The sequence below is a fragment of the Vulpes lagopus genome, chromosome 8 (assembly GCF_018345385.1).
Source record: "Vulpes lagopus strain Blue_001 chromosome 8, ASM1834538v1, whole genome shotgun sequence".
NCBI classification, from domain to species: Eukaryota; Metazoa; Chordata; class Mammalia; order Carnivora; family Canidae; genus Vulpes; species Vulpes lagopus.
Window position 1 is genome coordinate 32,752,910 of NC_054831.1, and position 16,092 is coordinate 32,769,001.

At 37.6% G+C, this 16,092-nt stretch overlaps 1 protein-coding gene across 1 annotated transcript in view; it reads left to right on the forward strand.

Annotated features, from left to right (window-relative positions):
* PARP4 (poly(ADP-ribose) polymerase family member 4) overlaps positions 1–16,092 on the forward strand; it is a 106,272-nt gene that overhangs the window by 60,884 nt on the left and 29,296 nt on the right. Inside the window, exons 22-30 of the mRNA XM_041765436.1 lie at positions 2,388–2,583; positions 3,572–3,639; positions 4,226–4,413; positions 7,148–7,247; positions 8,802–8,972; positions 9,243–9,323; positions 11,043–11,123; positions 12,170–12,265; positions 12,901–13,023. Of these exons, the coding sequence (XP_041621370.1) occupies positions 2,388–2,583; positions 3,572–3,639; positions 4,226–4,413; positions 7,148–7,247; positions 8,802–8,972; positions 9,243–9,323; positions 11,043–11,123; positions 12,170–12,265; positions 12,901–13,023 (1,104 nt within the window). The remainder of the gene's footprint in view (positions 1–2,387; positions 2,584–3,571; positions 3,640–4,225; positions 4,414–7,147; positions 7,248–8,801; positions 8,973–9,242; positions 9,324–11,042; positions 11,124–12,169; positions 12,266–12,900; positions 13,024–16,092) is intronic.

The window sequence follows — 16,092 nt, forward strand, 5'->3', positions numbered from 1 at the left end:
ATGAAAAAGCCTGAGTGTCCACTAATGGATACATGGCTGTAGACATATGATAGCCAGACAGATATTGGTCAGAGTACTAACTTCCATTCATAAGGCATAAGAAATTTCTGAGGATAAAAAAAAAAAAAAAAAGAAAAAGAAATTTCTGAGGATCTAACATATAGCAGGGTGACTATAGTTAACAATATTGTATTTGAAAGTTGCTAAGAGAGTAAATTTTAAATGTTCTCACTATAAAAACAAAACTTACATGAGGTGTTGATGTGCTATTAAACCATATTGTGGGGATCCCTGGGTGGTGCAGCAGTTTAACGCCTGCCTTTGGCCCAGGGCGTGATCCTGGAGACCCGGGATCGAATCCCACATCGGGCTCCCGGTGCATGGAGCCTCTGCCTGTGTCTCTGCCTCTCTCTCTCTCTCTGTGTGACTATCATAAATAAATTTTTTAAAAAAATTAAAAAAAAAAAAAAACCATATTGTGATTTAGTCGCACATCAAACCATATCACATTGTGACATTGTATGCCTTAAATTGATACAATGTTATATATCAATTATATCTGAAAGCTGGGGAAATTTTTTTAATTGAAATTTATATGATAGTTATATTTTAAGTATTGGTTGATTAATAAAAATAAGGTTGCATATTTTAGTCATCACAATAGCATGTTTATTTCTTTTAGAATAGTGTATGCATATGGGAAACAGAGACATATTACTTATTTATTCTTCAGACTGTGGATACCATATGAATTTTCAGATATTAATTCTGTATTAAATTTGGACCTCTCAGGGGTTTATGGCCTACACATTGGAAACTCCAGCTCTGACATTCTACTTTTTATGTGAACTCTTAAAGACCATCACATTGTTGAATAAATCTTATTCTTTTTGTTTTTATAATATTACCTGGCTAGAAAGTTGAATTAAAATTCAACTAAAAGTAGTTCTTTTCCAATAAAAATTATATATTTATGCCAAATTCAGAAAATCCTAGCTTTATTTGTATGTATATCCCTTACAGGGATGCCTGAAATATTAGTTGTATATAAATTAAATCATCATTAAAATGCCACAGATAAACATGGTATTCAAAAGAGCATGGTAAATTTACAGACCCCTTTAGTAACAGGAATAAAAACATTTTAGTTAATCTTTTCTATAAATGTGGATTTTTTGTTGGATATGCTTTAAATGAAATACACACACACATACATATAGTGATGTGTTAATGTCTCCACCTTTTTTGGGGCTTATAAGATTTTTGTTGCCAGCCATACACACTAGCATTAGAGTCTATCATTAAAGTCTAAGGTCTAGCGAGAAGCAGTGTGCCTGAGCCCAGAAAGGTTCATCAGCTTTTTCAGTGGGCCACTTTTTATTCTCTGTTACTCTGTCCCAATTACATGTCCATCATTTAGAAAGATTGTGTGGCTGGATTTTTGTATTGAAAATTTGTTGTCTCTGGGCACATAAAGTAGTACAGGCATACCTTATTTTATTGTGCTTTGCAGTATCATGCTTTACAGGAACTGTGTTTTTTACCAATTGAAAGTTTGTGACAACGCCTTGGCACCATTTTTCTAACAGCATTTGCTCACTTCATGTCTCTGTGTCACATTCTGGTAATTCTCTCAATATTTCAAACTTTTTTGTTGTTATCATATTTGAAATGCTACAGTCTTATGATAAACTTGCACAGATAAGGAGCTGCATTTCACGGATGAGCAAAGAGAGTCGTTTCTTGAGATGGAATCTAGTCCTGGTGAAGACGGTTGAAATGACAATAAAAGATTTAGAATATTACATAAGCTTACTTGACAAAGCAGCAGCAGGGTTTGAAAGGAGAGACTTCAATTTTGAAACAAATTCTACTGTGGGTGAAATGCTATCAAATAGCATCATACGCTACAAATGGTTCATGAAAGGAAGAGCCAATTGATGTGGCAAACTTCAGCTTTGTCTTATTTTAACAAACTGCCACAGCCACCCTAGCCTTCAGCAGCCACCACCATAGTCAGTCAGAAGCCATCAACATCAAGGCTGGACCCTCTACCAGCAAAAAAATTATGACTTACTGAAAGCTCAGATGATGGTTAGCATTTTTTAGCAATAGAATATTTTTAAATTAAGATATGTACTTGTTTTTAGATATAATGCTACTGCATATATAATAGACTAAAGTATAGTGTAAACATAACTTTTGTATGTTCTGAGAATCCAAAAAATTCACTTAACTCACTTTTTTGCAATACTTGCTTTACTATGGTGGTCTGGAACTGAACCAGTGATATCTCAGAGGTATGCCTGCCCTAATATAAACAAGCCAGACCAGTTTAAGTGATAATAAACATTAATCCAGCACCTTTTTTCTTTTTTTTTTTTTAGGCCTGCATGCTTGTTTTTCAACCAGATCTCAATGTCACACTCCCTGACCTAACCAAGAACAATGAAGTGATTATTTGTCTCGATTGCTCCAATTCCATGGAGGGTGCAACATTCTTACAAGCCAAGCAAATTGCTTTATATGCACTGTCCTTGACGGGTAAGAAGCAAAAGATAAACATTGTCAAGTTTGGCACAGGTGAGTGATCTTCGGCCCCAGTCCAAAGTGTGCTTCCTCCATAATATTAACATACTCATGAGTAGAGCTAATGGCTATTGGTGCCCTGACCTCATCTGTGGAGTAAGAGGTGGCATAACAAGGAATTCAGGAACCAGAATCCTGGAGCTAGATCCCTGGGTTCACGTTCCAGCACTGCAACTTACTAACCTAGGTGTTTCCTTGGGCAAATCCCTTGAACTTTCCTCATCTGTAATATAAGGGTAATAAGTTCCTACCTCATAGTGTTCTGATAACGACTGAGCTAATGCACGTAAATGATTCAAAACAGTGCCTATGACAGAGCAAGTGCTGTATAAATGTCACTAGTGTTACCACCAGCTGAACCAAATGCAAGACCCTTGTTTTGACATGTAAGAGGGTCCCAAGGATATGGACAGGACACTTGAAATCAGCACAGCAGTAGGAAATCTATAAGGTTTCAGGAAACATCAAATCAACCCTTTTAGAGGAAAGGTAATACCATCCTCCAGCTGGGGGCCCAGGGACATCTCAGACACCAGAAGAAGGTACTTTAGGAATGAGAGAAAGAACACCGAGTAGAGTGAGGGGACAGTTATGTCCTATTGATTCTTCTGTGCCATTCAGCAGAAGACCAAGCTCTTTTATGAAGGAGCTAGGGTCTGCTGCTGCAGGGAGCAAAGGTTAAATAAGGCTGGGGTACCCAGAGCCTGGAAGAATGGGTCCCTCCTGTGGCCAGGCTGCCTGTGCTATTGTGATGCCCCATGTCTTTTTTGCGTGAGCCATCTGCTACAGAACAGAGGTCTACACATGTATTTTCACTCAGAACATTTTGCACAATAAAGTGCATAGTTTCAATGCACTAGAGTTGATTATTTAAAGGAATACTGTGGTGAAATTTTTTATATGTTAAGCTATCAAACATTATTGCCAGTGGTCAATAAAGTGAATATTTAATGGCTATACCTCACACCAATTTATCACACAGGTTACACGGAATTATTTTCATATCCTAAGTATATCACAAGCAATAATATGCCCACTGAATTCATTATGGTGAGTAAAAGAACTTCCTTAATCTCTTAGATCTTTTCCTGTCAAGTTTTAGTAGTGTTGTCTGAACTTACTCCCCCCAAGACCATTATCACCACGCTCTTAGTCCTTCAGTTTTTATAAGTCAGTGGAGTTCATTTTTATTATTAATAAAAATGATATGAACTAATTAAAGAAAAATTAGAAATTAAGGGTAGAAAGAAAAAAAAATCACCCATAGTTGTATCACCTAGAGACAACCAGCATTAACTGTTGGAATGTTTTCTTCTGTTTCCTTTTTTCTTTTTCCTTTTTTAAAATGGAGCAAGCTGAGAATGACTAGTTACCACCTCAGTGCAGGCCAGTAAACCTAGGAAAACCAAAAAAAAAATAAAATAAGTGCCAACTGAAAATATATAATTACTATGTGATATGAAATAAACTAACAAGATATAAGCATAGTTGTTCCACAAATATATATTTTTTTAAAAATTATCTTTTCAGCAACAGTATCTCTAAACTTTCGTTGACACATGCTTCAATAAGTGATTACAGTTAATGGTGAATATACCCCAAAGGAGTGAATAACCTTTCACCTTATTTCCTCCAGTCTGCTACACCTACTATGGGAAATACAGACTTCTGGAAAACGCTCCGATATTTAAATTTACTGTACCCTTCTCAAGGCTTACGGAGCATTCTCCTGATATCTGATGGGCACCTCCAGAATGAGAGTCTGACATTGCAGCTTGTAAAAAGAAATGTCCAGCACACCAGGCTGTTCTCCTGTGGCATCGGGTAAGTGTAAGAGATCTGGTCACACAATGAACACTGTGGGTGAAAAAGGCAGCCTGTGGGTAGGTTCTCTTTGTTGGCCTACACAGGATTTTTAGAAATTTTGAAGTTGATAACAGTATATGGAAGCACTTTAGCACAGAGTTGCAGAACTCTGGGCCAGACTGCCTGGGTCTCAACACCTGAGCCAGCTGCTTGTTAGCCAGGATCCTTGGGCAAGTTGTTTAACCTCTTGTCTATAAAATGAAGGTGGTAATGAAAATGTCATAGGTTTTTTAGGGGTTTTTTTCCTTAAGATTTTATTTATTTATTCGAGAGAGACACACAGAGAGAGGTAGAGACATAGGAAGAAGGAGAAGCAGGCTCCCTGCAGGGAACCTGATGCAAAACTCGATCCCAGGACCCCAGGATCATGACCTGAGCCCAAGGCAGATGCTCAACCATTGAGCCACCCAGATGCCTTGAAAATGTCATAGGTTTAACAGGTTCGCTCTGAGGATTAAATGAGCTCATATATAAAAAAGGACTGTAGTCTTGGCCCTGCAGTGAGGTGAGGGAAATGTGCAAGGAAGACCCACATCCTGGCACCTCTCAGAAAAAAAAGTACTTAAGAACAGAGCTGGCACATGGCAAGCACCAAATCAATGTTAGATAATATTTTTTTTCATAAAAGTCCAAATTTCCAACCTACCCCAAGGAACCTGAAGATCTGGCAGTGCCAGGCACACCCCTTCCCCTGGCAGTTCTTGACCAGGGCTGAGGGCTGCTGCTCTGGGTTGGCCTCCACCCAGGCCCCTTGCTCCTTCACACATGGTGGCTGGGCACATTTGCATTTTCAAACCCCATGATGGATATACGATCTTTATCTCAGGAGGCTAGACCCCCATGATTGTTGGAATGAACCCCCTCCCCAGTCATAGTTAGCTTTTTTGGATTGATCTGAGGTGTAGGGTATAAAGAAAACACCAAACAGAAGGGTCCCAACTGGTGTTTGCACAGAGCATGGCTGAACCCTGGTCTCTCTGGACTCTCCCTCACATAGTCACCATCCTGGCCCGTGATAGCCAGGCCTCGTTATCCTGAGGTGGTACATGGAGCAGGACAGCCCCTCAACAAGGGGTAGGGATAGCAATGAGAGTGGTGGCTGTCGGTGCTCCCTGGAGCCGCTGTACTGTCCTGGGCTAGGGGTGCTCCTCAGGCCTCAGCTGGGGCCCTCCACACCCTGGCATACCCAGTGCAGACCTGCCTGCCCAGAGGGCTCCTTCGTTCTCTCTGCCCCTCCTCCTCAGTCACAGCTCCTAGTCCTCTTCTCTAATCTGAGGCCTAACAGAACACCACAGACCAACCAGGAAATTGATCCAGCCCACAGTGGACTCTCCCAGGAATTATTCCTAAATGGACTTTACCTGATTAACTTGCAGATACCAGGTGGCTGGCCCTAACGTGCTGCAGGGACATGTCCCCTTCTGTGCCTGAATCAGTGCCCTGTTCCATCTTCCTGGTCACAGCCATACCTCCCCACTCCCCTGACCATGTAGCAGAGGCTGTGCTAGGGTCATGGCTCAGACCTCAGTGGTGAAGATATTGGGCCCTGTTGATTCCTTCTTTGCCAAGAGCCTGTCATGAGACAGACACTCTTTGATGCTGGACTACAGTGCTGTATACAGGGAGATAGACAGCAAGCAGTCAATCGCCTATAAGGGGAGATGGATTTTCCCAGGTGCCAGGAAGGAAATAAGGGGAGGGGTGCTGGGGTGAGGGGGAGTTAGTGTGAATCTCCTTTGGGAGATGACTTTGTGCTTTGACACAACCCAGCCCGAGGGAGCTGGAATTTTTACTGATTTTCTGCTGGGTTTTTAGGATCTTTCTGTTTCTGCCTCATTTTATATATGCTCACATACTAGCAGTATGTGAGTTCTCCAGGAGTAGAGACTGTTCATCCTGCCTGTTGTAACAAACTGTCCTCTGAGATCCGTGCATCAAGTAGCTTCATTAGCTGATGAAACCGATAAAATACAAATAAACTCCAGCTTAGGGGGATTATCTAATTGGTGTTGTAATCACCACCAATTAATTTTGAAGCCTAAAGACAAGTCCAGTCCTTAATCAATAGGCTAAGAAATATTTCAGAAATAACTTTAAGCTCTTTTCCTGAAAAAGAATTGTTTCTTTACTATTTCAGGAGGAACCTCTCTAAGAAAGACTTTCTTTATAGTTATAGAATTATTATTGAGAGAAATTTTCAATAGGACATTGTTATTTAAATAGCTAAAAGGGACTTCTTTATCTCTTTTGCCATCTAGATGCACATCATATTTTAAGATACAGATTTTATTAACTCTGTCAGTTCTTGGCCTGTGGAATCAAATTTGGGTAACTGATACTCATTGAAAGTAGATTGTTATTTTTATCAGTATTCTGATCATTTTTGGGAGGTTTTCAGAATCCTCTACTCCTCCTTTGGTAAACCAGGAGTCAAGAATTTCTGCTCTTTTATTCTATTGCAAAAAAGAAATATGTTTTCTGATATATGAGAGTTTAAATTACCCAAACCTTCAGATGCTTCATACTGTCCGTCTTGAGTTTTATCTCTTCAACTTCAACTACAGAAAAGTAATTCTTCTGCATGTAATGTATCATCTGTTGAGTTTTGAGCTATGTCAACATTGTTAACTACATGAAATTCAAAAATTTTTCTCAAATTTCTTGAAAATTAAAACATGTAAAATGTGATCAGTTCTACAGCAAATCGTCATATGTTAAGGACTTTGTCCCAGTACGGTGCTGGAGTGTTTGAGTATTTTAACTCAAAATCCAAACATAGTTGGAAAAAACAGGTACGTTTCTCAAACATCTTATTTCTAGTTTTATGTTTACATGTGGAAATAGTATCTTCTATAAATCTAGCGATAGTAACTTCTGTTTTCATTAATGGAAAGGGGACCTAGGAAAAGGACAAAGGTACTGAAGGCATAGTTATTTAGTTACTGTCTGTCTCACACCTAGTAGGAACACATTCTCCTTAATTGAGTCATTGTCCTAGATAATAGTTTGATTTATTCTTTTTTTTAATTTATTTATTTAAGAGAGAGAGCAAGAGAGAGAGCACTAGTGACGGGAGGGAGAGAGGGAGAGGCAGACTCCCCGCTGACTCACTCCCCTGAGATCATGACCTGAGCTGAAGGCAGACACTTAACCAGCTGAGCCACCCAAGCATCCCTAATTTCTTCTTTATAAAGCGTCATGGAGGGATTTTTAGAAGCAAGTATACATAAAATTTACCATTTTAACTGTTCCTAAAAGGCATTCTGTGGCATTAAGGTATATTCACAATGTTGTGCAACCATCACCACCATCCATCTCTAGAATTTTTCATCATCCCAAACAGAAACTACTCATTAAACAACACAGCTACCCATTCCACTCTCCCCCAGCCTCTGGCAGCTACCATTCTACATTTTGTCTCTATGAATTGGACTACTTTAGATACTTCATGAAAGCAGAATCATAATGATATTTGTCCTTTTGTGCCTGGCTTATTTCATTTGGTATAATGTTTCCAAGGTCTATCCATGTTGCAGCATGTGTCAGAATTTTCTTCTTTTTTAAAGACTGAATGATATTTTATTGTGAACACATACCACATTCTGTTTATCCATTCATTTGTTGATAGACATTTGGGTTGTTTCTACCTTTTAGTGGTTGTGAATATGCTGCTCTGAGTATTGGCAAATAAGCATGTGTTCAGGTCTGACTCCAGTTATTTTAGGTATAAAACAGAAGTGGAGTTTCTGGGTCAAATGGTAATTCTGTTTTGTTTTTTAGAAGACAGAATGTCATACTGTTGTTCATAGTGGCTACATCATTTTACATTCCCATTGAGCAATGTACTAGAGTTCCATTTATTTTACATAATTGATAGCACTTGTTGTTTTCTGATTTTTGTTTTTGTTTCATAATAACCATCCTAGGGTGTGAAGTTATATCCCATAGGGGTTTTGATTTGCTTTTTCCTAATGACTAGTAATGTTGAACATCTTTTCATGTGTTCATTAGCCATTTGTATATCTTCTTTGGAGAAATATCTATTGAAGTCCTCTGTAGGATTAATTTTTATAACTGGAATCTACTCTCTGCCAAAGTTGTACATTAGTATTTAACTAATGGAATAATTTGGGGGATACTTTGCATATTTAAATTATGTGCTAATGCTATTAAAAATTATATTTAAAATCTTTTTGAAGAAGTACCTTGAGTAGGAAAGAGAAGAACAATAACAACAAAAAGCAAAGAGCTACAAATCCCAAAATATAGAATATAAAATTATTTTGTGTTAAGTAACTTTTCTGGATATAACACTGAAAGAGAAATAACTCATCTCTTATAAATAGATAGAAGACCAAATGACTAGGTTACATTCCCCAAGTTGCCACTCTGTCTCCGTCAAATGGCAGCTACTAAGTACAGATGCACCTGAGCCTCTGCAGGCCCCTGCCCATGTGCAGTCCTTGTTCCACAATGATCGACTCCTTGTCTATGGATTTGTTCCTCATTGTACACAGGTAAGGAAGCACACAGCTTGTTTACTATGGGAAGAGCAACATATGTTACCAACAATTTTCTTTCTCTTTTCTTTCTCTTTTCTTCCTTCTCCTCCTCCCAAATCATAATATGCTGGCAGATTTTCTCCTTCTGGAAACCTAATGGGTACTTGACTAGGGACATGGGGGAGCCTTTTAATTTCCTTTAAAGGGGGACAGAAAATCACTGTGAAACTAAGATACTGTGGAGTATAAAAGCTAAAAAGGGATTCTACCACTGTCCCATTTCAGGCAACTTTATGTGCATTAATTCAAGAAAAAGAATTTTCTACAATAGTATCAACTACTGAACTTCAGAAGACAACTGGAACTGTAAGATTCAAAATGTTAACTATGAACTCACTGTTTGAAAGTTGTAATGATTTTATATTTTCATATGTAATACTTCATGTACTTCCTTTGTTGTTTTTCTTATTGACACTTCAATACACAATAGGATATGGAGAATTGTTATCTGTACAAATGATGACACTTTCATTCAGTTTCTTTCTTTCTTTTTTTTTAAAGATTTTATTTATTTACTCATGAGACACAGAGAGAGAGAGAGGCAGACACACAGGCAGAGGGAGAAGCAGGCTCCATGCAGGGAGCCTGCCGTGGGACTCGAACACCGGTCTCCAGGATCACGCCCTGGGCGGAAGGTGGCGCTAAACCGCTGAGCCATCTGGGCTACCCTTTCATTCAGTTTCTGATGCAGCAATTCTTCTGGGGTTCTTGAGTCTAGGTATATCCATATGGGCATCAGTGGATATAAATAACTGCAATTAAATTTGGTATTTTATACACGCACATTTTTAGGGAGATTCTCGAAGTGGTTCATGATGCAATAAAAATGAAGTACCACGGATCCACTTATGTTATTTTGAAATATGAAGTATAACAGTACTGGACTAAGAGTAAACATATTGAGAATGTGTTTGTTTTTTTCTACTTAAGGGTTAAAAGCAAATAAATTATCCCCAAAAAGCTTGTAGTATTTGCATTAGAATCAGACCTGGAAAATCCCTAGCCTATCTAGTATATATGTAGCTTGCTACTCATGGGACTATTTGCAAGCCCAGACTATTTCCCAGACTTTGTGGACTTTTTGTTTCTTTAAATAAAATATGGCTTACTTTTGGGCCCTGAATCAGTTATAACTTATTATTTGCCAGCAATATATGTATAGAACTTGAAAGAATCTCCATATTATTTTAAAAGTTGAATCTAAGGGGTGATTAATAAGTAAGAATTTTAGCTGGAAAGAGGTCATTTTCTATAAAATTGCAGTTTTTATAGCTGTATGTCTAAAGAACTGTGGCTTTATTGATAACAAAATGGCAAAAGAGTTGGAATTATCGTCGGAAGCAAACATTGATGTTAAAATCAGTTGTGTTTCTTAGTCACTGGAGAGAAAGGGGAAGGTCCCTCAGTGGTACCTCCCAGTACATGTTTTGCTGCCCCTGCCCTTCAGAGTGGAGGTCACATTTGGTTAGGTATCACAGCACTACGCTGACTCTTCCTACAGTAGAAGAATAGTTTAAAATTTTTGAAATACATTGAACTTGCAAAATGCTTTTTTATAGCAAAGGCACAGAAAACAGATGAGTGGATGCCAGGGGCTAGAGGTGACAGCAAATTTTTGAAATACATTGAACTTGCAAAATGCTTTTTTATAGCAAAGGTCCAGAAAACAGATGAGTGGATGCCAGGGGCTAGAGGTGACAGCAAATTTTTGAAATACATTGAACTTGCAAAATGCTTTTTTATAGCAAAGGCACAGAAAACAGATGAGTGGATGCCAGGGGCTAGAGGTGACAGCAAGGGCTTCTTATGCCCTTCACTTCTGAAAGTGAAGGGATTGTTCTGTGTCTTTATTTCGATGGTGGTCACAGAACTGTATGTTGTTATAACTCATCAAACTGTACACTTAAAAGGGGTAAATTTTTTATTGTATGTATTATTATATCTCAATTTTAAAAGTGGTTTTCTAAGTAAGACTTTGATCAGAAGCCATTGGAATCTTTTTCCCCCTTTGCTGCTTTAACATAGATGATCCACAAACTGACAGCACGAGGTCTAATCCGAGATTATGAAGATGGCATTCTCCATGAAAATGAAACGAATCATGAGGTTTGCTCTTTTCATTGTTATTGGTTCTTCTTAAATGGATTTATCCATGGAAATGTAAAGTGAGGATAGCTGGATGGAGAAATATGTGGTAGGGGAGCATTCATCATTGTATCTGTATTTTCTGCTCCTGGGCTACAGGGTGCTCAGTAAGTGTTTGTTGAATGAATTAATGAAAGAACTGATGTCATTAGTTTCCTAAGAATTCTGTAATGATTATATTCATCAGAAAGAGGCCAGAGGAGAGCTCAGAGAACATTCAGTGAATATCTGGCATAAAAATCACCTCAGGTCTCATATACTGTAGTCATTGGTCATTCTCATCTTAGTGATGAAGCAGCCCAGGTGCAGGACATGTGGATGACCAGCTAAAGACACAATGAAGCCAAAGCCCACCCTGCTGCTTCTTCCTGACCCAATGAGGCTCCCAGGCTGGGGTCCCACTCAGCCAGTGGACCTGATGGATCTGTAGCCGTGAACTTAAATGAGTGTAGGAGCAGTAATCCCAGAAAAAAGGAACCAGAGTGCCTCACCTGGCTGTTAATACAGTCATGGAGGTGGTGGATGGTCTTTTTTTTTTCACTGTTCTCCTTTGCTGTCCTTGGATTAGCAGCCTTGTATTCTGTTTTACTTAAGGCCATGACCAGCCCTGCCACCAAATGGTCTTGAACAAGTCACTCCACTAGTCCATGCCTTGGGATTCCCCATCTTTAAATGGGAGACACAGACTGCCTGTAAAAGAATGCAGAAACTCACCACACTTGAGAGTGAGAATTCTTTGTAACCATAAAGAGCTATATAAACATGAATTATTTTTTTCTATGATTTAGCCAGTCACTTGATCCTATTTTGCAGGGAATGTTGAGTCAGCTACTCTAGACATTTAGACAGGCCATTGACTCAATTTCATTTGAAATACTAATTATAAAATGGTTTATTTTATAGAAAAACACATTTTTTATTATTTAATACTTATTTTATTGGTCATGCATAGCTAAACAGTGAAAAATAAAATAAGACATGGCTTCATTTGTTTGATTCTATTTTAGATGAAGAAGCAAATCTTAAAATCTCTGATTATTAAACTCAGTAAAGAAAATTCTCTCATAACACAATTTACAAGCTTCGTGGCAGTTGAGAAAAGGGTATGTATTGTTATTTTATGGTTATTTCATTCATATTTACATATTTAAAAAATTATTCTTGCACTGTCACAGATAATATCCATGTTCATGGCTTGTGAAGAGCAGGGAGGGAAAAGGCAAAAAGGACCATCAAACCAGGGCCTTGCATTCATGAAGGGCCTCAATGTTAGAGTTCATGATAATCTCTCTAAATGAGTCACATGTGTTATATTTTTATTGTTATAATTATTACTTAGGTATATGTGTACTTCTGAGATACACTATAATTTTGGCCTATAATTTTGTTACGTTTTGGCATTTCTCATCTTTTATTAATGCAAGACCCTCAAAAAATAGAAAGGGCTTGAGTTTCCCTCACCCTGAGAGACACCTTTTCTCTTTCATAAGTTTAAGAGGAAAGCCCACAGCAGAAGGCACTTAGCACAATACCCACACCCAGCTCAATAAAGAGGAAAACCACTCAACTGAGTATACTTGTCTTTTTAGCCTCTTTCTTTCTCTCTTGTGGCCCAGGACACACACTCTAATCTGAAACCCATACATATTTCAAACTAAGGATTTACTGGGCTTTAGAATAATAATTACTTAATTCGATAATGTCTGTTTTGTTTTTACCTAATTGTGACTCAATATAGGATGGTAAGGAGTCACCTTTTCCTGATATTCCAAATATTTTGGAACTTATTGCCAAAGAAGATATAGATTTTCTGCCATACATAGGCTGGCAGGAAGAGCAACTGGAAGACAGTGTGGCACAGGTAAATGTTAATTACCAAATAAATTAATATTGTGTTTTTATATCTGTATGATGGTCAAGGGGAACCCTTTGCTTAAAATAGCACCCTTAATGTTTGTATATGCAGAAACTGTTGTTTCCTTTATAATGGAAAATATTTGCACATTTATAAAAAAGCTGTTACATAACTGACAAAGTCACCACTCATATATATAGCTATATATATATATATATATATATATATATATATATATATATATATATATGAAGTACCAAAGGGGAAAAACTATGATTTGGCTTCATTCATAACAAATAAATTGTCATACAAGAAACCAAAGTCACTGATTCTAAGTAATTAATAGGTTTGTCATGAAAGTAGTGATAAAAGTCCCACCTGATAATCTAAATTTACCACTAATAATTCTTTTTTTTTTATAAAAGATTTTATTTATCCATTCACGAGAGAAACAGAGAGAGAGAGGCAGAAACACAGGCAGAGGGAGAAGCAGGCTCCACGCAGGGAGCTGCATGCAAGACTTGATCCTGGGTCTCCAAGATCATGCCCTGGGCTTAAGGTGGTGCCAAACCGCTGAGCCACCCAGTCTGCCCACCACTAATAATTCTTAAAGTTTATAGTACTTTATACTGTAGCTGTTGTAGCCAGAAGTAAAAATTTAGAAAGGTGACTCCCATAGAAACTGGAAGTAGTTTTCAGTACCAAAGGAACAAAACAGGGCTAATAAGACCCTTGGGTATCTAGGTTAGCAAAATAAAACTGCCAAAATTTAGGAATTTAGAATCTAAGGGAAAAATCTGAGAGGAATTTTGGGAAAACACAATATATGCAACATTCATTTTCTTTGATCCATTTTGAAGTTCTCGCTAGAGAGAAGAGAAGTTGTAACTGCCACAAAATAGACGGGCAGTATCCCAATTAGCAGACAAAGAGGTAGGCTGCCTTTGGTCCACCTCTCCCATTGTTGCAAACCCCTCCCCCTTTGGCTGAAGCAATTTCCAGGAGATTAAAAGAGCCTGCATCTTTATTCCCCCTGCTCATTTTTTGCTCTTCCCCTTTTTGGGAGTCAAACATTGAAGACAGGACATTAAAAAACAACTATATATATATGTAGTTGTTTTTTATATATAAACATAATAATTATTATATTATAAATTATATGTTAAAATTAACATAAATTTATGTTAACATAATAAATTTATGTTAACATAATACATAACATATATAAATTATATGTTAAAATTATATGTTAAAATTAACATATATAAATTATATGTTAAAAATTATGGGGATAATTTAAAAGTAACTGCCCATACCCAAGGAAAGGCTCAGAAAAGACTTAAGACATTAAGTTTACACTTTAGTCTGATTATCAGCCTACAACAACTAAAAAAGAAAAAAAAGAATAACAAAAATACAATAAACACTGGGGAAGAAGGAGAATCTCATATCCAGAATTACCACATTAATTAGATTCAAATATTCAGTGTTCAAGGGAAAAAAATTATGAGGCATACAAAGAAACAGGAAAGTATGGCCCAAACAAAAGAAAAAATAAAACAACAGGAACTGTCCCTGAAAAATACAAAATGACAAATATACTAGACAAAGACTTTAAAACAATGATCTTACAGGGATCCCTGGGTGGCGCAGTGGTTTGGCGCTTGCCTTTGGCCCAGGGCGCGATCCTGGAGACCCGGGATCGAATCCCACATCAGGCTCCCGGTGCATGGAGCCTGCTTCTCCCTCTGCCTATGTCTCTGCCTCTCTCTCTCTCTCTCTGTGACTATCATAAATAAGTAAAAATTAAAAAAAAAAAAAACAATGATCTTACAGATATTCAGAGAACTAAAAGAAGGTGTAGAAAAAGTAAAGAAAATGATGAATGGGCAAAATGAAACTATCAGTAGAGATAGAAGACCTAAAAATAAAGCAAAAAGAAATTTTGGAGCTAAAAAGTATAATACCTGAAATGAAAAATTCACTAGAGAGATTCAAAGGCAGATTTGAAGAGGCAGAAGAAAGAAGCAGTGAACTTGAAGATAGGACAGTGCAAGACTTAATAAAGTGTCAATATTGGCAGCCTATAGATTCCATGCAATCTCTATCAAAAGCTCAGCAATGTTACTGAAGAAGTAGAAAAATCCATCCTAGAATTCATTTAGAATTTCAAGGGACTCCAAATAGCCAAAATAATCTTGAAAAAAGAAAAACAAAAATGGAGGACTCACACTTACTTATTTCAAAACTTACCCGAATGGTACAGTAATCAAAGCAGTGTGATATTGGTATGAAGACAGACTTCTTTAGGCCAATGGAATACAATAGAGATCCTAGAAATAAACCATTGCGTATGTAGTCAAATGATTTTTGACACTGGTACCAAGACCATTCATTGAGGAAAGCACAAACACCACTGAAAAAACTGGAGATCTACATACAAAAGAATCATATTAGACTCTTAACCTAGTATCATATACTAGGTTATTAACTCAAAATGGATCTATGACCTGTATGTAAGGCCTAAAACAATAAAAACTCTTAGAAGAAACAGGACAAATCTTCACCCACTGGATTTAACAATAATCTGTCAGGACATGACACCAAAGTCAAAAGTAAAAAAAAGAAAAAAATAGAGCAATTGGATTTCATGAAAATTAAAAAATTTTTGCACATCAAAAGACACTCCCCACAGAATAAAAAGATAACCCACAGAATGGGATAAAATACTTAAAAGTGATATATCTGATAAAGGATCAATATCCAGAATATATAGAACTCCTAAAACTCAACAACAATAAAACAAACAACCCAATTCAAAAATAGGGCAGGGGCAGGTGAGTGGTTCAGTTGGTTGGGCATCTGACTCTTGGTTTCACCTCAGGTGGTGATCTCATGGGTCATGAGATCCAGCCTCCATATTCAGCAGGGAGTCTGCATGAATATTCCTTCCTTTTGCCCCTCCCTCTACTCTCCTCCCTCTCTCTCTCTCTCTCTCTCTCTCTCTCTCTCTTTTTCTCTCTCCCTCCCTCCCTCCCTCCTTCCCTCTCTCTCATAAGAATAAATACATCTTTA